At 38.9% G+C, this 23417-nt stretch overlaps 1 protein-coding gene across 1 annotated transcript; it reads right to left on the bottom strand.

Annotated features, from left to right (window-relative positions):
- Nucleotides 1-1223: 1223 nt before the first annotated feature.
- Nucleotides 1224-4807, bottom strand: LOC126631815 (probable xyloglucan glycosyltransferase 12). Its single transcript, XM_050301967.1, has 5 exons — nt 3464-4807; nt 3052-3360; nt 2589-2879; nt 2374-2487; nt 1224-2257 (listed from the first exon to the last, which is right to left on the bottom strand). The coding sequence occupies exons 1-5, from the start codon at nt 4223-4225 to the stop codon at nt 1634-1636; spliced, it is 2100 nt and encodes a 699-aa protein (XP_050157924.1). The 5' UTR covers nt 4226-4807; the 3' UTR covers nt 1224-1633.
- Between the last annotated feature and the right edge of the window lie 18610 nt (nt 4808-23417).

Below are 23417 nucleotides of genomic sequence, written 5' to 3'. Positions count from 1 at the left end.
GAGGAGTGTGGAAGGAGAAAACAGGGGTTACGAAAATCGTTTTCCTAGATCAAATTAAGGAAAACACGTCAAGCTTCTTTTTCCAAGAAAGTAACAGATTTGATGCTTCTTTCTTCTTCTGCTGCTGCTACAACAAGATGTCAATCTCGTCGGTGCTGGCTTCTTTGTTTCTGATGCGATACCAGCACATTTAGGTGATGCAATTTCAAGGTAAAGAAACCAAACACCATCTGATTTAATACGTCACTTCTGCTCATCTTATCTTATCGTCTGAGTCATTAGGGGATAACCAATCTGCCATTTATACCGGCACAAATGCCTTCACCGCTTGAAGAAGGAGCTTACTTTCTGTGGGGGGTTGGTTTTTTATTTTCCTTGCAAACCATTTTTAGGTCCTTTTTGCATCTACAATCAAATTGGGTTTGCTTTCTGTCATAAAACGTGAGGATTCAAGAGTGATGTGGCCTTGTCACTAGCACCATGGTCTAGTATATTCTTATGTATTTGTAAGCGGGAATTTTAGGTTGAGTCTTATAAATGGGATGTTTGATACCAACTTATTGTTAATTCATCGTGTGGCCTAACTCAACTCTCATCTTCAATATCGTTGTTTAAAATAAAATAAAACATGTGATATGGCCCCATTTGGTTTTTTTAGGATTAAATTGGATAATTCACTTTGTGATTCACATCTTTTCTTGCTTGACGACTGCTTATGTTTATGGCACTTGCATTGAATAATAATATGAGAATCAAAGAATAAACAGAGATCTTTTCTTGCATAACCAGGTGGTAGTTTCACCACAACAATCTCCCTATTTGGGAGTCAAAAAGATTTACAGAGGCATTTCAACATCTTCCTAACCCCCCATCATGTCATTCACCAGCTCCAGCAAATGAATCATGGACGTGTCATGTAGAATAAAAAAGGTCGTACCCAGTGCACAAGGTTCCCGCTTTACGCAGGATCTGAGAGAGGTGAATGTCGGCTAGCCTTACCCCCATTTATGGAGAGGCTGCTCCCAAGTCTCGAACCGGAGACCTACCGCTCATGGGCGAAGGCACTTGCCATGTAGAATACAGGCTTAAAATTCATTCTCAATCATTACTATTATATAAACGTACCTCTTCTAAGGAGTGTTTTTCCTCTTGAAATTACAAAAGTTTAAAAAAAAAATAAAAAGGAAGAGAAACTATATACCATTTATAATTGATGAGAAGAATAAAAGCATCAAGAAGATTGCCATTGGAATTGTAAAGTAGCTTGTGTTTTGATGTTTGAAGAAACAGATTTTCTTACAAAAAGAATGACTAAAAACAAAAGAATGAAAAATAAATTTAAAAAAAAAAAAAAAACACATTGAACATGCATCACTATTTCTCATCTGTGTTTTCCTCATCGATGACATCCTTTCTCCACTTATAGCACAACTACTTTTCTTCTTCAGGGTGGCCGGAGTCTGGAGGGCGGAGGACAAGCAAGAAAGAGAGCAACACTCTCAGCCCTCTCGACGACCTTCTCCCAAGGAGTCCTCTCTCCGGGCTGTTCTACTTAGATACGATTTGTACCACCCCGGCTTGTCTGTGTTTCTATCGTCCATTTATCGCTACAAAAGTTTATTGCTCTCTCTCTTCACTCCACCTGCTCACCGATTAGGTCTAGACCGACCAGCAGGAACGATACTCCCTGAAACAACAAGAAGTAGAAGTGGATACCCTGAGCAGACAGAAGGCTCCTCGCCGCGGCAGTTAGGAGAAGGAAAGCCAATGCCAACTCCTTTGTGTATATTCTGTTGTGCTTCTTCTTCCGGGAAACCTTTTGCTCCTGCTGTCTAATTTCTTCCTTCATTTCATCAAGGTCCGGCACTGAGACCCCCCTTTGATGCTTTGGCTTTTCAACTAAGGAGGTGAGATCGCCCTCTGAGGAACGGCCAGATTTCTTAGTGACAACCCACTCGTATGCGCTGCCAAGCTGGAACAGGCCGGAGATCATAGCGTTGAACTTGGTCACTGACATGGTGTTCTCAAAGAGAAGGTAAGGAACAATGAAAGGGAAGGCTTTTGGGGCTGGGAGAATGTTGAGAAATGACATGGTGGCGGGGATGTAACATACAACCCACGCTGGTAGCTCGGCCTCTGGGATGAACATTGTCATGGGGAGAATTATGCAAAAAAGGGTAAACGAATAGAAGGGTAATATAAGTTTCCGAAGCAGAAAGAAGAGAAAGATTAAATTGAATTTCTTGCCAATGCTGATCTGCGACAAGTAAAGAACAAGATATATATTAGCGAACCGCAACCCACAACAATCCCTTGGCAAGCAAAACAACCTTAATTAGACAAAGGGACAAGTAACACCAAAAGGATATATACCTTGGATTTGATAATAGCCGGCAAACAGAGGCGAAATAATTGCATAGGCCCCGAGTGCCATCGGTGTTGTTGCTTCCGATAAGCTTCATAAGATTCCGGTAATTCACACTGGCACTGAGCACATAAACGATATAGCACTAACAACCATTAGCCAACCATTGAAACAGAGCAAGTAAACTAGTTTTAACAAAGGATAATTCGGGACAAAATAGTACCTCGACGTCATTGAGGAAGATGAATTTCCATCCGTGGAGATGGGCACGAACAGCAATATCCATGTCCTCGACAGTGGTCCTCTCTAACCACCCACCAGCTTCCTCCAACGCCTTTATCCTCCACACACCAGCTGTCCCATTGAAACCGAAGAAATTAATGAACACGCTGTTCACTTGTTGCTCAACCTCAAAGTGGAATGACAAGTTAATGTTCTGCAGCCTTGTGAGCAGGTTCTCATCCCTGTTCACAAAGGACCATCTAGCCTGAACCAGCCCTAGTTCATCATTGCCCTGAAATTACAATAATTAACCGATTTTAGCAATTAACGCTGTCTTAATCGCAATAATTATCCGCATCTTCACATTAAAAGCAACAATCTTTACAATAATGTAGTTCGATCAGTCTCAATCAGAGTCTCACAGATTATGATTACCAACAGAATTAGCAGCAATTAAGTTTTACCATGAAGTGAGGGACTGTTCTCTTGAGGAAATCAGGGGTGGGCTGAAAATCTGCGTCGAAAATTGCGACGAATTCATAGTCCTTGACATAGCTACAATTCATTGCAGACTTGAGATTACCAGCCTTGTACCCATCTCTAATCACGCGATGCCGGTACACAATGTTGGCTCCCTCCTGCTGCCACTTATGGACTTCCTCCTTGATCAGAAACTGCGTCGTTGGATCATCCGAATCGTCGAGAATTTGAATCAACATCTTCGATTTCGGCCAGTCCAGATTGCACACTGCAGCAATTGACGTCTGATAAACCTGATTTTCCAAACAATCCACAATCAGCCAAGAACAAAATGCACAGAAATCGTAAAATTAAAAGTTACTGAGCTAAAAAAATTCGTAAATTCAGTAAATTTACCTCCTTTTCATTGCACATGGGGATCTGAACAAGAACCATGGGGAAGTAACCGGTTTCCCCTGTTTCCGGGTCGAAAGAGCCTTCTTTCGGGACCGGTTTGATCTTCTTGAACCGGATCCAGAAGCAACCCAGACAGAGGATTAACCTATCCAAGCTCTGAATCATGAAAAGAACAATGCAGGAACTGGCGAGGAACTGCAGAGGCGGAGCTAAATACTGCACCCGGAACAAAACCCATTTCGAATAAACCCAATCAAACGCGCCCTTAACCCCAAATGGCGACGCCCACAAGTACTCCAGCTGCAGATGCGCCGGCCCAAAGTGCCAGCCTTTGAAATACGCCGCCACCTCAAAACCCAGAAGAAGAACCGACAGACACAAGAACATCTTGATACAGAAATAGAACCGGCTGCGGACAGCCGGGTTGTCGACTTCCCTGACGCCGTGGGGCTCGACATCGGCGTCTGTGTCCATCCGGCCGGAGGCGACGCGACGGCGGACTGCCGATGCTAGGCCCAGCATTGCCGAGCCGATGGAGGTGAGGCAGCCGGCGGCTCTGTGGGCTTTGAGGAGGAGGACCCAAGTGAACTGCTTGGCGTTTTTGCCACGGACACGACCCGGCGACTCGGAGATGAGGAAGTCCTCGTCGGAGGGGCCTTCGAGCTCGACCATGGACCAGTTGGGGTTCTCCATCTTGATGACGACGGGTGTGCCGCGGTGGGTGTCTTTAGTATTATTCCACCAGCTGAAAGAGGGCGCCATTTGTATGGGTGCGAGTTCTTCTGGGTGTCTGATCCCACGAAACCAAGCTCAGAAGCGACCCAAAACGAACCGAAACGTTTCTTATTTTGTAATCTATTCGATTTTTCGGTCCGAGGCAAAACCCCTGCTCGACCGCTTGAAGACGAAGAGACCTCGAATGCAGAAAAAGGCTACGACTTTGATCTCATTGTCAGGAAACGTAGAGAGAGAAAGTGAGACAGAGGAGAGAGAGGGAGATGGCGAAGGAGAAGAAGGACGCGTGGTGGAGAGAAAGCAGAGCGAGCGAGGCGTCTCTAAATCAATGCGACATTCGGTGCTGCCGAGTGTAACAAGAGAGAGAGAGAGGACTGGGGAATTCTAGAGAGAGAGAGAGAGAGATTGAGGAGAGAGAAACAGCAAGAACAACAAAGGTTGTGACTTTGTCAGTGGGGGCTGAGGCCAATTGTGCTACCATCAATTTTTACAGCTTGCAAATGAGGCCTCTGGGAAGCAATAAGAATACGAAGAGAGAGAGAGAGAAATCTAGAGAGAGAAAAAGACAGAGGAGAGAGAGATTTGAGAAATGAAAGAGATGGCAATGGAAATGGAAACAGCTAAACACGTCTTTGAATTTGATTAGGGAAATTAATTAATTAACTAATTAAATGATCAAAAGAGGGGGAAGAAAAACAAAAAACTTGACGAAATAAGATAATTAATTTATTTAAATTGATTCACAGAACCCACGTTCTCAATAGTCAATGTCTGAAATTGATTTTTTTTTTTTTTTTTTTTTTACCAATAAACAAGTAACAACATTCCCAGATTTTCTTTCTAAATTTTCCACCAATTCATAAAAAAATCGATTAATTTGGAAAGAAAATCATATAAATCGTGTATTAAAACGATAATTTGGGTTCCGCACAGTAAAAAAAACCCAGTCAATCAAGCAGTACAAAAAATCAGAAAAAGATGCAATTATTAACCGGATTTTCGACAAAGACAAACAATGTTTTTACTTTTCTTTTCTTGGTTTTCAGGGTTTCTTTTTATTTTTATTTTTATTTTTACATAATACCTTTAAGTAATAATAAAATCAGCAACAACCAACGATGAAAGCTCTAACCCTAGAAATTTCCTTCGAACAAATAAAAGAACCATCTTTTTTTTTTGGAGAATTTTTGTTTTTTGTTACAATTTAAGAATTGAGAAAAAAAGGGAATGAGAATTTACAGAGATGTTTCGGTGTGGCGAAAGATAGGAGATGCTTCACTCCTCCTTCAAAATCCGATTGAAATTCCATCTGGGTGGCTGCTCCTCCTCGTGTGAATTCGAAGCTCATAATTTTTAAAGAAATGAAAGGTGTTTTACCATTTTTCTTTTTTTAACTTTTTACATTTTAATATGAGAAAAAAAAAAGAAACAAGGAATTATATTTGTAGATAATAATAATAATAAAATATTCACGGAAAAGACAGGGTGACCAGATCATAGAACCACCAAATGCTTCTCGATGCGACAAAAAGTGAATGGTATTTTGGGTTTTTTATGATATTTTTTTTTGTTTTACTTTTGTTTTTGTATTTTATTAGTTAGTATTTTCTAAAATTTAATTTAATGATTAATGGAGGATTAGTAATTGGAAGCTTCATATGGGCTTGTTTAGGGAGGACAACAACCGCGCCCCCGCGCCCCCAACGAGAGCGTGCCTGTCACTGCTGCCATTTTACCAAGTCTTTAAGAAACCTATACTTAAGATACGTGACAGCGAGCGACGATCACCAAATGTATATAATTATGTAAAATTTTAAATATTGAAGCTGCAAAAGTAGCTAGATTCTTAATGAGGTTTATGTTGAAAAGATAAATTATTGAGGTTCAAGTAAAGTAGATTATGAATTATAGTAATAAGGAGAAACATTAAAAAGTAAGTAAATTTCGAAGAAAAAAAAATCGTAAATATTAGCCCAGTTTAATGGTATCATTTGAAATATGGTATGACATAATTGTTCCAACAACCTTTCAAATTTTAATTAAGTTTCATATAGCCATTCAATCAAAATTTTGCTAATAAACTGACAACTTTACCTTTATAGTTAATGACTTAAATAATATATATATATATATATATATTTATAATTATATATCTAAAAATAATATATTAAAAAAATTAATCCATTAAGAGGTGATTTTGGTTATTTTAAATATAATATACTAAAAACTAGAAAATAAATTAGTTTAAAAACGTCATTCATAATATTTGAATTCAAAAAATTTCACTTATGTCACTTAGTATTATAGTTTAGTAATATGTATCTTCATTTGTATGCGAGTGGTCTCCAAAAATGAATTTGAATTACATTATTACCAACCTATTAAGAAGCTAAACTCACATCTTCTCGTTTAATATAAATAATATTATTTGTTCAGAAAAAAAAATTTTACACATACATATAAAAATTTATATCACCCCCGTAATATAGCTTGCATATATATAGTTTTTGCCCAGTAAGACCATCTCCAACTCATAGGATAAAGCTTAAAATATAAGCTTTAAAACCCCTACAAACCATCTCCAACCATGGGCTAAAATAAGTCTGGGGAGAAAATATATTTCTGGGCTAGATTCCACCCAGGATTTAAGTCTGGGCCGTCTGGCTAAAATTATTCTGGACCCACCAAATTGTCATATTTCAAACCATTTTTTGTTTTTTTACTTATAATCTAATGGCTATGATCAAATGAGATCAAATCTAATAAAAAAAAAAGATTTGACGACCCAAAATTAAATCTAACGTTTAAAATAATTTAAGAAAATTATTTAAATCAAATTTAACTTAAAACTTTATAAATACCTATGTATTTTACATGATTTTTAATTACTTATCAAAATTTAAATATTTTTAAATTAAAATGTTCATAAAAATAAATTAAGATAATCTACATAAATTTTATTTAAAAATAAAGAATGTTACCGAAAATAAAAAGTCAGGCTAAAATTTTAAACCAAAAAGATTGGAGAAGAAAATCAATTTATGGCGTAAAGCTTAAGGGGGCGTTTGTTTGCCCTCACTAAGTGGGACTGGACTAGACTGGACTAGCTGTTAGTCCAATACTGTGTTTGTTCCATGCTGTGACTAACATTAATGAGACTAATGGGGACTAGCATGGACAAAACCCTTCACTAAGAGGTCTTAGCGAGACCCCCCAATAACCATGGGACTAGCTAAGACTATCCTCTCTCGTCCTCGTTATGCTCAACAACCACTCCCGATAGACTCCTTGTTATCTCCGGTCACCTAGATCATAATAAAATATTAATAATTTATATATTAAATAATATAATATTAGAATTTGTTATTATCCAGCTTCTTAGTCCAAACTGCATCAAACGCTTCACTAAGTTAGTCCAGCTTAGTCTAGTCTAAGCTAGTACAGCTTAGTCCTTGAAGCTAGTTCAGTCTGAGATAATCCGGCGCAACAAACGTCCCCTAAAAGTTTAAGCTTTATCTTAGTTGGAGATGTTTTGAATGATGAGACGCGTCCGTACTTCAATAGCGTCCGCAGACAAGATAAGACAATTGGAAATGTCTAAGTTACCCTTGCGTCGACGTTTACCACCGACAATTATCAGTAAGTGAACGAGGATAGTTATGGAAATTAAGCGCAGTTCCAGGGTGTTAGGTGATACTTCAGCGGACAACGACGACGAAATCTAAGATCTGAAGTACTGAACACGTGTACGGTTGCAGATGCGTTCTAAAACCCTAGCAACCTTCTTCAGGGAGCCATTTTCAAAATTCAAAATTTTAAAAAAATAATATTTTAAAATGTTCTGGCAAAGAGATGACTGGGACACAGTGCATTCGTACAGGATAAGGGGTAAAACTGTAAAAAGGCCATGTACATGCTACACGGCCCGTTGATCTTGACACGTAAGATCGATCGATTAGATAAGATCACAAACCGCACGTGATGTCCAGGTTTTTATCTAGCGTGTGTGGCACGATGACCGGAGGGTGAGACACGTGGAACGGCGGTGGTGCATTGGTCATAAACTGGTTGCCGACCTCTCAGCCGGCGGTGGCCCACAGCTTTTTTAGCGTAATTCTCGCATCCTTGCCAAATGCCAGGTCACCCACTTTGTATGAAACACGTTCCATGTATCTTGTCTTTTTCGGGAAAAGAAAAACAGAGAACCAATGCAACATGCACGTAGTTACTACGTAAGTTAAGTGAATAGTTTCTTTTTTTTTTCTTTTTCATTTTCTCTCTCTCCCACTTAAAAGGCAATCAATTATCGACTTTGCGACGGCAGTTCACATTTTCAAGGCCAGAGAAGACTCACTGAGATATTTTAGCATCATTGGCCATCATCTTGCGATTCACCAACCCTAAGACTAAAACTCAACCCTAAGTATTACTCTGTTTTATTGGTAATTATCCTTGGTAATTATCCTTGCATGGAGGACGAATGTTGTATCGTAATTATCCTTGCAGATCCTTTTTCTAGGGATTTTAGAGATACCATGATCGTGACCGTTCATCGTATATCGTGCGGTAAAAAATCATTTCAAAATTTTAAATTTTAAATTAAATATAATAGTACCTAACGAAAACTGACCGCACAATGTACGATAAACGGTTACGATCACATGATCCCTAGGATCCCTAAGAAAATGATCCGGTGCGAATCCTTTTCCATATATTTATACTAAATTAGTGTACTATCTCAAGCTAGGTAACGAATGTTTTCAACATCTAATGAACTCAATTAATTAACCGACGTAATATTTACTTGTCAAATTAGATGATACACAAATATGATTGAAAAACGTAATCTCTCTAATATATTTATGGTTCGTTCTTCAATAGAGAACATATGTCACTCTGTAATTATATACAAATTCAATGATACATATACTTAGGGTCACAAGTTTTTTTACTAAACTTTCTTATAGAAGAATGGATGATAACTTATATTGCTATTAGCGTCAATGATTTTTTTGACATTCTTAGTTATAAGAAATCATTAGGAGTTGTCATATCATCGTTGTGTGATTATTATGTCGTCAATATATAATCAATATCTGACCGTTATTAAAAATAATTATTTCTTTAACCAAATGTCAAAAAATAATCATTCCTAATTGTCCTAATTTATAACACATTGTCATATCATTTTACAAAAGTAAAATGGGGGGCACTTCACATTTACATCAATAAAATATTTTCATATCATTTTACGAGTAAATTTGATTAGAAAATTACTCTTTAGAATAACGCTGAGGCTAAAATTTATTTACCAAATGTCATCGCCGTACTCTTATCAGCAGATTGTTTTACATGTTACACACACACATACTTCTCTTGGTGATTAAAGTAATATTGTTTAGATTTACGTACGAAAATATAATTAATTTGTCATTGTAGACAACAAAATTTCGGTAAATAAATCTTCACCAACGCATTAAAGTTTTGACGTGTTACGGCATACATGGGATACGCCACATGTCACACAATTGTACACATGGCATGTGACTCAACAAATTGGAAGAAATACCCTTGGAGGATTAAACAAGTTTTCCTTTTCATTTTTGGGCAATGACAAGAGAAGCACACTTCAATCCATTATGGATTAAAACAAGTTTTTCTTCTCATTTTGAGCAATGACAAGGTAAGCACATTTCAATCCATTACGGATCAAAACAAGTTTTTCTCGTTTGGACAATGACAAAGCAAGCACATTTCAAGTTTAAAATTGTATCATGTGGGAAAATTAGGCTATAAGTTAGACCACTTCAAGTTTAAAATGGTATTAAGTGGGAAATTAGGCCATATGTTAGACCACTTCAATTTCAATATTGCATTAAGTGGGAAAATTAGGTAATGATGCTTAAGTGGGAAAATTTTGTGGTGGTAATTCATTCTCAAAGCCTATAAATAGGTTTCTCCATCAAGGTATCAATAATCCTAAAATTCACAAATACATTTCTCTACTCCCAAAATGGAAGAGAATACTCCCCACACATCCAAAATCCTTGAAGCTTTGAAACTCTAAAGCTTTCAAACAAATCCCGAAGGATCAAGAAAGCCCTTTTTGTTCTTCGTCAAATCCTCCTTCAAGATCCCCAACGACCCTTGAAGAACTTCCACCAATTCAAGATCAAGCCCAACAGCCTTTGAAGAAACCATCCGTACACCACTGTTCATCCTAAAGATCAAGCCCCGACGACCATTTAGATCAACAACCCAACACCAAATCTACACAATTGTTCATTCCTAGTTCAAGCCTCAACGACCCTTGGATCAACACAAATCTACACCTCACGGAGATTGAATCAGAGGATTGAAAGAGATTGTAACCCAAAAAAATATCAAAATCACAAAATATTTCTTTGTACACGTGTTCTTGTTTCAAGAAATTTCCGTGTTCACAAATTTGGCACGCCCAGTGGGACCTCTCTGCCTCTTATCTCTATCTTCAAATCCACAAGAAACACACATGGCATCAAGGAAGGCTCAAGCCATTCTGGCAACCACCAAGGGAAGGATCCTAAACTTCTGCCATGAACAAACAATCCATTGGCGCCACAACCGCTCCTCAACATGCAGCTTCAAAGTTGATGCCGTTAAAGGAGCAAGGGGAGTATCAAAGGCGCGAGTCCGTCATCAACCTAACCTCGTTGGGGTCACTGAAGCATGCTGCTGAGGCGCACAAGATAACACCCCAAAACGGCCAACGTGGTTCTTCGTCAGCACCATGGACGTTTCAAGGAAAGCCGTGTCCGTTGGTTGCACAAGTCATGACCATTGGCGTCACCTCCATTGAAGAACAACTAGCTCAAATGAGTGAAGCTATTGCAAGGTTCACAAAGACCGCGGAGGAGAAGAACTTGCAGGTCACCATACTCATCAACCGTCTGGAGGCGCAACATGACGTCAAAGCAAACCAAACTCCTTTCCAACCAAGAGGACCGAAGAAGGTTTTGATCCAAACGCCTACAAGCTCATGTCAAAGGCTGGATACGATTTCCCTTCCTCTTCAAATCTTGGAAAGAAGAATACAAACATTGTCTACGACAAAGAACGTGACCTCACCGAGACTCAAAAGAAGTTGAAGGAGCATGGTTACGAAGTTGATAACAACAAAGCTAGACTTGGCTTCACACCAAATGCACTTGTAAAGATTTCAAGTAAAGCAAAAAATGCGAGCACTCAACATATCAGCATGAACATTAAACAAGATTAAGAGGATCCTAAATCTGCCCCTCAAACTTCAGTCTTCGATAGGCTGAATCGTTCAAAACCTAGAATTTCGGCACTTGATTGCATCAGTTGTCGAGAACGAACTTCCGTCTTCAAAAGGCTTAAGACGCCAACTCCGTAAAGATCTGTCTTTGAAAAGTTATCAAAACCCAAGAAACAAAGCAGCACATCTAGCTTTCATTCGAAGCGTCGACTTTAGACAGACTTGAAGAAACCAAGAAGTCTTCTAGAAAGAGGAAGACAACGCCAAAGGAAGAAAAGTTTGACAGTCTAGCAGGAAAAGATGATGTTCAAATCTTGACTCCTTCAAGGATGAAGCGCCAAGCAACTTTGGAGGTTGACACAAAAGGACCACTGAAGGTAAAGAGGCGCACCATCATCTACACATGCCAATCTTCACGCTAACAGACCAAAGAGGACGACACTGAAGATGAGGCCCAAGAAGACAAAGAAGACAAAATCCTGGAAGAAGACATCACTTCCGGCTCTGTTAACTCAAAATCTTCACCTCAATCGCTGGGGGCATGCTCTAAAACCATGCCAGTCAAGCCGAGTGAAGTTGAAGGATGGACTCATGTCATTCCGAAGAAACTGCACAAGAAGCATATGTCTTCTCCACAAGTGCACCAATCGAAAAAGGGGCAAAGCAGCTTTCGCCAACCTCCAAAGTGACGTGAAAGTGTTGAAGATGAGGAAATTTCGACACAAAGATCGACCATGTGCGATCTCTTCTTCTTTAAAAAATTATTCAGCTACTCGGTCAAGGCTCTTTGCTATAAAGATTGCGAGGAACACCTCTCCAGGCAACAACCATCTCTTCCACAAGTTCACCAATGGGAAATGGGGCAAAGCAGCTCCTGTCAACCTCCAAAACAATGTGAAAGTGTTGGAGATAATGAAACTTTGACACGAAGATCATCCATCCTCATCACGATATGTGACCTCTTCCTAGAAGACTTCTTCAACTACTCAGTCAAGGCTCCTTGCTATGAAGATTATGAGGAACGACTCTCCCGGATCGATTGACAAACCAACGGAAGCTCCTTGTTCGCACTAGCATAAAAGGCGACACCAAAGCTCCTTGTTCGCACGAGCCTAAAAGGCGACAACTGAAGCTTCTTGTCCACACGAGCATAAAAGGTGACAACAAACGCTCATCGCCTGCACAATCCCAAGAGGACGGCACTGAAGGGAAGATTCAAGACGTCTTCCACATCACGATCCAAGAAGACAAAGAAGACGAAATCCTCGAGGAAGATGTCACTGATGCACCATCACAGCTCGAAGACGGGGGGCAAGCCACGATTGATGAGTTCAAGGAGCTCAACTTAGGAACGAAAGAGGAACCCGAACCTATCTTCGTAAGTGCGCTGCTAAGTGCAAATGAGATAAAGGAACATTACCAACTGCTATTAGAGTACAAAGACGTCTTTACTTGGACATACAAGGAAATGCACGGCCTTGACCCTATCATCGTTGTGCATCGTCTTGCAGTTAAGCTTGGAACGCGACTGATAAAGCAAACTCAAAGGCGCTATCGATCTGAGCTCATCCCACAAATTGAGGTTGAGATTGACAAGCTAATCGAAGCAGGCTTCATTCGAGAGGTGTAATACCCTAAGTGGATCTCCAACATTGTCATTGTCCTTAAGAAATCTGGACAAATAAGTGTTTGCGTAGACTTTCGGGACTTCAATGATGCTTGCCCGAATGATGACTTCCCTTTGCTAATCATCGAAATCATGGTGGACGCAATCACTGGCCATGAGGCATTGTCATTTATGGATGGCTCTTCTGGATACAATCAAATTCGCATGGCTCCTGAAGACGAGGAACTAACAGCCTTCTGCACTCCAAAAGGTATCTACTGCTACAAGGTAATGCCCTTTGGTTTAAAGAACACTAAAGCTACTTATCAACGTGCAATGTAGAAAATCTTCAATGACATGCTGCACAAGAACGTAGAATGTTACGTAGACAATGTGGTGGTCAAGACAAAGAAAAGATCAGATCACTTGAAGGATTTATGAATAGTGTTTGAAAGGTTGCGAAAATACAACCTCAAGATGAACCCGTTAAAATGTGCATTTGGCGTCACTTCTGGAAAGTTCCTCGACTTCATTGTCAAGCACCGTGGCATTGAAGTGGACCAATCAAAGATCAAGGCCATTCAAAACATGCATGAGCCAAGAAACCTGCACGAGCTGAAAAGTCTACAAGGACGACTAGCTTTCATCAGACATTTCATCTCCAACCTTGCAGGGCGTTGTCAACCGTTCAGCCGACTCATGAAGAAGGATGTTCCGCTCCTATGGAACGAAGCATGCCACAATGCTTTTGAAAGCATAAAAAAATATTTATCAAGTTCACCTGTATTGGGAGCGCCTGTGCCCGGGAAGCCGCTCATATTGTACATCGCTGCTCAAGAAAGTTCAGTTTGAGCACTCTTGGCACAAGAAAATGAATCCCAGAAAGAATGAGCGCTTTACTACCTCAGTCGAACTCTCACCAGCGCTGAGTTGAACTACTTCCCAATAGAAAAGATGTGCCTTGCCTTGGTGTTTGCCATCCAGAAGCTCAGGCATTACATGCATGCTTACACCATCCACCTGGTTGCTAAGGCTGACCCGGTCAAATACGTCATGTCCAAACCAGTTTTGACAGGGCGACTAGCTAAATGGGCGTTGCTTCTCAATCAATACGAGATCATTTACGTCCCAGTTAAAGCTGTCAAAGGACAAACGCTAGCAGACTTCCTTGCCGATCACCCAATCCCAACTGATTGGAAAATCTCAAACGACTTGCCTGATGATGAGGTGTTCTACGTCGACATCTTCCCGACATGGACAATGTTCTTCGACGGATCCGCACGAGCAGACGGAGCGGGGGCAGGAGTAGTATTCATGTCGCCACAAAGGCAAATACTACCTTATTCCCTTCAACTAAGCGAACTATGCTCCAATAATGTCGCTGAGTACCAAACGCTGATCATCGGACTCCAAATGGCGATTAACATGGAAGTCACAACCCTTAAGGTATATGGCGACTCCAAGCTCATAATCAATCAACTCTTAACTGAATACGAGGTGAAGAAATATGATCTCGTCCCATACTTCCAACTGGCAACTCAACTACTACAAAAGTTTGAAGCCGTGACACTAGAACATGTACCAAGAAAATAAAATCAAATGGCAGACGCTCTCGCCAACCTAGCCTCGAGTATGACACTAGGAGAAGACGAAGCTGTAGACGTGCCAGTTTTCCAAAGATGGGTGATCCCGCTCGTTACTGAAATGTTACTAGATGATGCAAATGTCATCTCAGTACTTCCAGTCGACACTGAAGAGTGGAAACAGCCACTGATCGACTACTTGGAGCATGGAAAGCTCTCAGATGATCCTAGACACCGTTCTGAAATACGTTGATGAGCACCTCGCTTCCTCTACTACAAATGAACACTCTACCGATGCTCTTTTGAAGGGGTACTTCTAAGATGCCTAGGTGAGGAAGAAGTCGGTCAAGCCATGGAAGAAGCACATTCAAGTGTATGTGGGGCACATCAGTTTGGACCAAAACTGCATTTCCAGCTCAAAAGAATGGGCTATTACTGGCCAAGCATGGTGAAGGATTTCCTAGAACACGCCAACAGGTACCAAGCCTGCCAATTCCACTCCAACTTCATACATCAACCGTCTGAACAATTACACCCTACAACTGCTTCATGGTCATTCGACGCATGGGGATTAGACGTTGTAGGACCAATTACGCCAAAGTCATCTGTAGGAGAAACTTACATCCTAGTTGCAACAAATTACTTCTCCAAGTGGGCTGAAGCCATACCCCTAATGGAAGTCAAGAAGGAAATTGTCGTTCGTTTCATCAAAGAGCATATCATCCACCGATATGGTGTACGTCGCTACATTATCACTGACAATGGAAAATGGTTCTCCAACCGACTTGTGGACAAGCTCTGCGAGAAATACAAGTTCAAGCAGCATAAGTCTTCCATGTATCATGCTCAGGCCAACGGTCTTGCAGAAGCATTCAACAAAAGGTTGTGCAACCTCCTAAAGAATGTGATCGGTCAAATAAAGAGAGATTGTCACGAAAGAATAAACGAAGCACTTTAGGCATATAGGACAACACATAGGACCCCTACCCAAGCTACGCCTTATTCTCTCGTATATGGCGTGGAAGCTGTTCTACTGCTCGAAAGTCAAATCCCCTCATTAAGGATGGATATACAATAAGGCTTAATTGAAGAGGAAAATGCAAAGCTACGGTTTCAAGAGTTGGAAGCACTCGACGAAAGAAGGCTCGAAGCTCAACAACACTTGGAATGCTACCAAGCACGGCTATCCAAGGCATTCAACAAGAAGGTTCACCCAAGGTCTTTCCAAACTAGAGATCTCGTGCTCGCATTGCGTAGGCCTATCATCACAACTCACAAAACGAAAAGCAAGTTCACATCAAAGTGGGATGGACTTTACGTAGTACAAGAAGTTTACATCAATGACGCCTACCTAATCATGGCGGAAGACGGCTTGAGCATTAGCCCTATCAATGGGAGATTCTTGAAATGCTACTACCCATAAAGCAAACGCGCCACGCTCCTTGCCTGCACGAGCTGAAATTGCAAACGGTACCAAATGCTCATTGCCTGCACGAGTTAAAACTGCAAATGGCACCAAGATGCTCATGGCCCGCAAAAGTATAAAACGCATACGGCACACACAAAAAAAAAGTATTTAAACTACGTTATGACTTGATCTCTTTTTTGGAGGGGTACGTAGGTAGCTCGAACATTCAATTTTCGAGTTCAGTCACATCAAAATAAAAAATAAGGGTTTTATTAAATACTTAACTAATGAAAGTCAATCTTATTACAATTTCTTTGTACAAAAAAAAAAACAACAACAACAAGAGGGAGTCTTCACAAAGGTTGATCAGGTGGCGCCTCATCACTCGGCGGAACTCCAAGAAGAAGAGGCGCCGGAGGTTGATTGTTTGAAGTCTCAACACTCGGTAAAACTCCAGATGATGAATGCAATAGGTGCCTCTGGAGTAAAGCCACAAACAGCTGATGGTCACTCTGAATCCGACTTTTGAATTCCTGCAACTGGTCAAGTTTTCTTTTAATGCTCGTCGAGTAACTATTGGAAAGCATATGCAACTCTCTGTTTTCATGTTTAAGCCCTCTAATATCTTGCTTAAGACTCGCCACCTCAGTCATCAGTGACTCAACTTGACGAGTTCGAGCAAGAAGGCGTTGGCCCATATTTGATACAGAGCTCGCACACTTAACACTGAAAGCCATAGAGTCTTGAACAATCAGCTCATCAGACCGCTTGGAAAGGATCATGTTGTCCTTGGGGGTGAGAAGATTTCTAGCTACCACCGTAGCGGTTATGTCATTCTTCATCACAGAGTCCCCAATTGTAAGAGGACCAGCGGGGGATAAGAATGATAGGTGTCATATGTTGTCTGGAGAAGACATATCAACATCCTCCCCAACATTCAAATCAAGACGACGATCAGAGGGCAAGCCATTTGCAAAAAAATGATGAAGGAAGAAGAGGTCGGGTAAATCGAATTCTCAGAAATAAAAAAAGAGGGAAATGCTTACAGACGGCAACTCTCTAAGTGTGTTTTTGAACACGATTAATGCCTCTATAAAAAGACAAGGCAACAAGGACTGTTTAGAAATCGAGGAGGCATCTCTCCCCGAATTTCAAAAGTTGGGCCGCTTGTTCAGAAATCGAAGAGGCAAAAATGCCGCTTGATCACAAATCGAATAGGCAATAAGGCCAATTGTTCAGAGATCGAAGAGGCACCGCTCTTCAAATTTTAAAAGTTCAGCTTTTCCGGATTTGTCAGCACCTTTCACACGCAACCTCAGCTTTCCAGAAATCACGCGCAACTTTGTCAAAGATTTCTGACAAAGTTGAAGACGCGTGAATCTTACTGTTTCAATTACCCATCGGTTGTCGACAAAAGTAAAAGTATAGTACCACTACTAGCTATTGGGAAATTCCTATATATGTTGACTCTTGTCCTCCATGGCAAGGCAGACCTGCAAAAATGCCCAACTCTTCCTCACCTCCAAGAGTACACTCCCAGCAGAGCCTCTCGAAATACTCAGTTTTCTTCCTCTCTGAGAATACCTCTGCAAACAAATGACACCAAAGCAAAAGTATCTCATATCATCAGGATCAAAAGCAAGAGTATTTCATATCATGCTTTTTCCCTATCTTTTCATTTACCCTTGCTCTTACCTGCAAGACAAGGAGAAAGAAAGCAATCAGTCGGAACATGAAATCAAACTTCTGATCTGGAATTGATTGCTAGGAACCTTTGCCTGATTGCTTACCTTGCATTGCTCTCAAGTACTCATCGTCGTTAAGAAGTAATGTTCTGAAGGACCATTTAAATGCAAAGGTTGCATTCTACTCCTGCATCATGGACAAATACTACAAGAGATTAAAGCAGAAATATTAATGATGAGCCGGAACATATCACTATAGCACGACGCCCTTCCCTGCAGAACTGTATAACCCAGATGGAGGAGGCTAAATCAAAGCCAAGCTCGGCATCGTTGCCCTAATCAAAGAGCTCGAGAAACTTCAACAAGCCTTTCGCTGGTACCATCGCCAAAGAGCAAAGCTTCGTTGTGCAACGCTGTCAAATCGCCACCACTTCTTCGAAAGCAAGAGTATCTCATGTCATGATTTCTCCCTATCCTTTTCTTTGTCTTTGTTCTTACCTGCAGGACAAGGAGAAAGAGAGCAATCAATAGGAACTTGAAGTCAAACTCCCAGTCAAGAACCGACTGCCTGGAACCCTTCTCTGATTGCTTACCTAGCACTGCTCTCGAAGTACCCATTGTTTCAACATCTTATGCTTCCAGATAAGATACCACATCTGCTCGAAGAACAGATAAGGCAAGGGAAAATGATACATTGAAGCATATGGAAACAAGCACAACAAAGCACATGCCGATTCATCCGCTACTTCTTTAAAAGCAAAAGTATCTCATATCATCAGGGTTCTAATCACTCTGGGTTTGGTGGACTCGTTTTGACCCTCAAATTCTTGGGTCGACTCTCTAGGCGTTGTGAGCTGCACATGCCGATTCACCACCCTTGAATCAAATTCAGTTCAAGATTAAGTTTGTGGAAAGTAAATTCAGACCTTCGGAGGAAACCAGAAAATCCTCCAACCTAGTTCAAGATCAAAGCTGTGGAAAGTCAACAAACGCAACAAAATACGTGCCGATTCATCCACTACCAAAACTAAAGATCATCTACCAAATGAAACTCCTTGTGGTCCAATTTCATTCAAGATCAAGCCTTGACGGCCCTTGAAGAAATTTCAAAAAAAATAAAAATAAAAATAAAAATATTCAAGATCAAGCCTCAACGGCCCTTGAAGAAACCAGCCCAATTCAAGATCAAGCCTCAACGGTCCTTGAAGAAAGTGTTCATCGTTCATCATCCGTTCATCCTAAGATCAAGCCCCAATGGCCCTTTTGGATCAACAACATCAACAAATCCACACAACTGTTCATCCTAAGATCAAGCCCCGACGGCCCTTTTGGATCAACAACATCAACAAATCCACACAATTGTTCATCCTAAGATCAAGCCCCGACGGCCCTTTTGGATCAACAACATCACCAAATCCACACAACTGTTCATCCAAGATGAAGCCTCAACGGCCCTTGGATCACCAAATCCACACAACTGTTCATCCAAGATGAAGCCTCAACGGCCCTTTGATCAACAACATCCATAAATCAACATCTTATGGAGATCGAATGAGAGGATCAAGTTAAAAGAGATCATAACCCTACAAATCCATTAACACTAAAATTTTTCTTTGTACACGTTTGTTCTTGTTTCAAGAAATTTTCGTGTTCACAGTCATATACACGAGGATTAATGATGGAATGATTTCATAATTGGAACTGGATCCCCTCCGGATCCATCAAAACTGAGCCCACTAATTAATGAATCCGGACCGTTAAAATTTGATTAAATTACTACAATTATTATAACTTTTAGAGGGGCTCCCTGTTTGTAACATTTGGATCAAATTTCAACGGTCCGGATTCATTGATTAGTGAGCTCAGTTTTAAAGGATTCGAAGGGGATCCGGTTCCTTCATAATTAAGCAATTTCAGAGAAAATGCCATGCAACAAGGCACTAATGACCGAATTAGTATTGTATTGTACAGTGGATTAGGCTTGGGATTAGCAATGATAATTTAACTTTGTGGATTACAACTCTACTTTGTGATCATGCCTTAGCTTTTGATTTTGATTTTCTCCTTCATTTTTTAAGTCACGCACATAATTATACAAGTTAATTAATTATGTAAAGAAGTATTAAGCAAAGTAGTAAGTCCTAAAGTTGGAGAACATGTAGGACCTCGACCTGGTATCTTTAATTATCTAATCACGATTAGGTGGTGGGTGCAATCAAAGAGCACTGCCCTTAATCCATAATTAAGGTTTAAGAGCATCTCTAAAGGAGTCATAGAAAAGCCCATATCAGCAACAATAGTAAACAAAGTATTTTCTAATCTAAATGTCAATTTTTATGTGGCATGATGTAAATTGACATCAAAATAGTGTTTAATACATCAATATCATTGGAAATATCGATGGATATATCGATACTATCGGCTGCTTTTGATGTAAATTTAAAATGAAACTTTATAATATGTCAAACATTAGTTTGGACTAAACATAAAAGTTTTTTCGATATTTAACAGATATATCGGAAATATCGACGAAATTTGACAATTTTAGCCTAAACTTTAGAGTTTCTCAAGTATGAGATGAAGTTTAGACTTCATCACCACATTAAGAATGGTTGCTGTCAAATTTGACTGCAACTTCAAATCTATTTTTCATGATTAATAAATGTTTTTTTTTATCATTTGTATTATTATTTTTTGTTCTAAAAATAACTTATTACAATTAAAAAAATAAATAATGCCATAAATAATAGTTTAAATTTAACATATCGGTAGAGAACAAAATAAAAAAAAATCAAAGTGCTACATAAGCTATCAAATTTAAATTTTATATATTTAAAATTTAACATTTCCTTTAGAAATAGTCTAAGGTCCTCCCCACCCCGTTCCTCCCCCAGATCACAATTACAGTCGAAGTGGACAGTTTATTGCAATTTTGAAATAATTATACTAACGATATATTTAGTATTTAATTTAATATTAATCCTAATAGTTATATCACAATTATGTGGAACTTAATTGTGTCAATGTGTTTGATATACGGACACTGCTCTTTGTCGAATCACTAATCAATGATTAATTACTAATTATTATAAACCCATTAGTTATGCAAAATCAAACTAGGTGTACTCTTACGACTGCAAGAAAGATAAATTTTTATTTTAAATTTGGACTATTTCGTCAAATTATTTTATATTCAAAGGGTTCTTATATTTTTAATCTAAGAAAAATAGAAAAAATATTAAAAGAACGTTTGAAAGCGCTTTTAAAATGATTGAAAACGTTTTTGAAACCAATCCTTAATAAAAACACAAATGAATTATGAAAAAAAAAAAGACACTTTAAGTGTTCTCTAGAAGAAGCACTAACGAGGAAGCACTTCCAATGCTTTGGAAAACAAAAAACATTTGCTCTAGAAACATTTTCAATCATTTTAAAAACACTTCCGAACGAGTTCTAAGCTAACCCACTTAAAAGGAGAAAGCAAAATGAAAAGCACAATTGCATAAAATATAGGGAACTTTAACGAAAAGCACCTGGTACTGTTCACTTTAACGAAAAACCACATTTTTACACTAAAAAGTCAATCTTGGTACTATTCATTTTACCCTTTATTTTGTCCTTATCATTAAAACTCAAAGTTTTCAAACCCTTTTCATTAGTTTTCCTTAAAATATAAGGAAAGGGAAGAAAGGTACAAAAGGAAAATGGTAGTTGAATTGAAAATTTTGAAAAATTAGAGCAGGGTGAATCAAAAATTGACATGTCATTTTCTGATGAATATATCAGTTTTTTGGTCAAGTTTCTGATTGGTCTAAACCATCCAATTATGCACTGTCAACGTGCAGCCCTTGAGCATTTTCTGGTGGGGATTTATGCTGTCCATGTTTTTCCCAATCCCATTTTTTTTCTATTCATGCTAATAACTTTCTGAGGATCCAAACAGTCCAAGTTCATTGTAGTTCTTGTTGCTGATGGAAACTGGACAACTATAATATGTAGAGTTTATATAATATTGTTTAAAATTTTAATTACTGTTTTAATCAAGTCACCAAACACTACCCTTTTGTTAGAATATAAACAAGATGCGACTATAATTTTTGTGTTGTTAGTGTACGAGTGCGGGTATAATCTTGTAGGAGTGCAAAAAATGATTTTGTCGTTCATAAAATTTGTAATAAAAGCTTTCTCAGCAAATTAAAGACTAGATATCGCTGGACCAAAAGATCATAATCTAAAAAGTTAAATGTCTTCCTTTTTGGCATTTTGGCTGAAGGTACATGGTGCCAAGATTGAAGAAACCAAGCTAGGTCAAGTAAATTTGGTTTCTTTTGCCTAAATTATTGGGTGATGGCCAAAGTCAAGCTCAAAACATAATCTAAAACAAAAAAGGATTCTGGTAAAAAAAAATATATATATATATATATATATATATATTTCAAATGTTTTAACTGTAACATCATAATTTATATATTTTTAAACAAAAATTTAACGATTAAAATAAATTTACTTGAACTAGCCTGGTGATGGATGCAAGTGATGGATGCATGGAAATTGCTAGCTTGGTGATGGATGCATGGAAATTGTTGAAAGAGTTGTCGTAGACCTAGCAAATGAGTTATGTTTTTTGTGTTTGTGTGTGTTTTTTTTGTATTATACTCATTATCTTAATGGATATTATCATGTGAAATCTATTATCTTAACATATTCTTAACAGGTAAATTGATAACAACCCGACACATTAACGGATCATTTCGCATTGAGCTAATAAATCATGCAAGAAATTACCACGTCAAAGTTGCAGTGAAAGAGTTGAGCGATGACGAAATTAGAGTGGGTCCCACAAATGGTTTAACAACTTTTGTTGCCTCATTCTGTTGCATGAATTAGGTGACTTTGTCCATTTCTGAATCGTTCAAACAACGAAACAACGTATTCGTCCTCTCAGGAATCAGGACCATTTGTTCTGGAATATTAGTATTATTCCATCAAGTTACTTGCTCTTCGGAGAATGAACAATGGAAACGACTGTCGTTTTCAAGAACAAAAAAGAGCATAGGAATTTACTATCCTTTGGTTTTACTTCGTGGATCGATTTTTATTCTTTTAAATTTATTATTATTGGAGAAAATTACAGCAATGATTCCTCAATTTTAGTCAAATCGGAATAATGATTCTTTGACTAAAAATCTATGACCATTGATCTTTTAACTCATCAAAACGTGCAGTTATGATAATTTTCATCAACTCAATTAAAACTTTCGTCAAAATTAGTTCCATGTCATGCATGTGACGCTGAATCAAGAAGTAAATATGGAAAACTAAATGAGAAAATTGTAAAAATGGCCCCTCAATTTTAACTCAATTGGAGAAATGATTTCCCAATTTTAAACCAATTGAAGCAGTAGTCCCTCAACTTGAACCAAATTGTAGCAAAGATTCTTCCAACATGATTCATTTTGATGAAATGTCTTTTGAGTTAAGAGACCAATGATCATGAATTTTAAGTTGATGAGTCATTACTCTAATTGGTTAAAATTGAGAGACTATTGCTACAATTTCTTCTTATTATTAAGAAGAGAGAGTGATTTGAAACTACTACAATAAATTAGGAGATGAAGAAGTTTCGAGTCTGAAACGCATGAATAGAAGCCCAACACTCTATCCACATATTGGATCACA

This window comes from Malus sylvestris, chromosome 8, assembly GCF_916048215.2.
Source record: "Malus sylvestris chromosome 8, drMalSylv7.2, whole genome shotgun sequence".
In the NCBI taxonomy this organism is placed as follows: Eukaryota; Viridiplantae; Streptophyta; class Magnoliopsida; order Rosales; family Rosaceae; genus Malus; species Malus sylvestris.
This window is presented reverse-complemented; position numbering and strand designations above follow the sequence as displayed.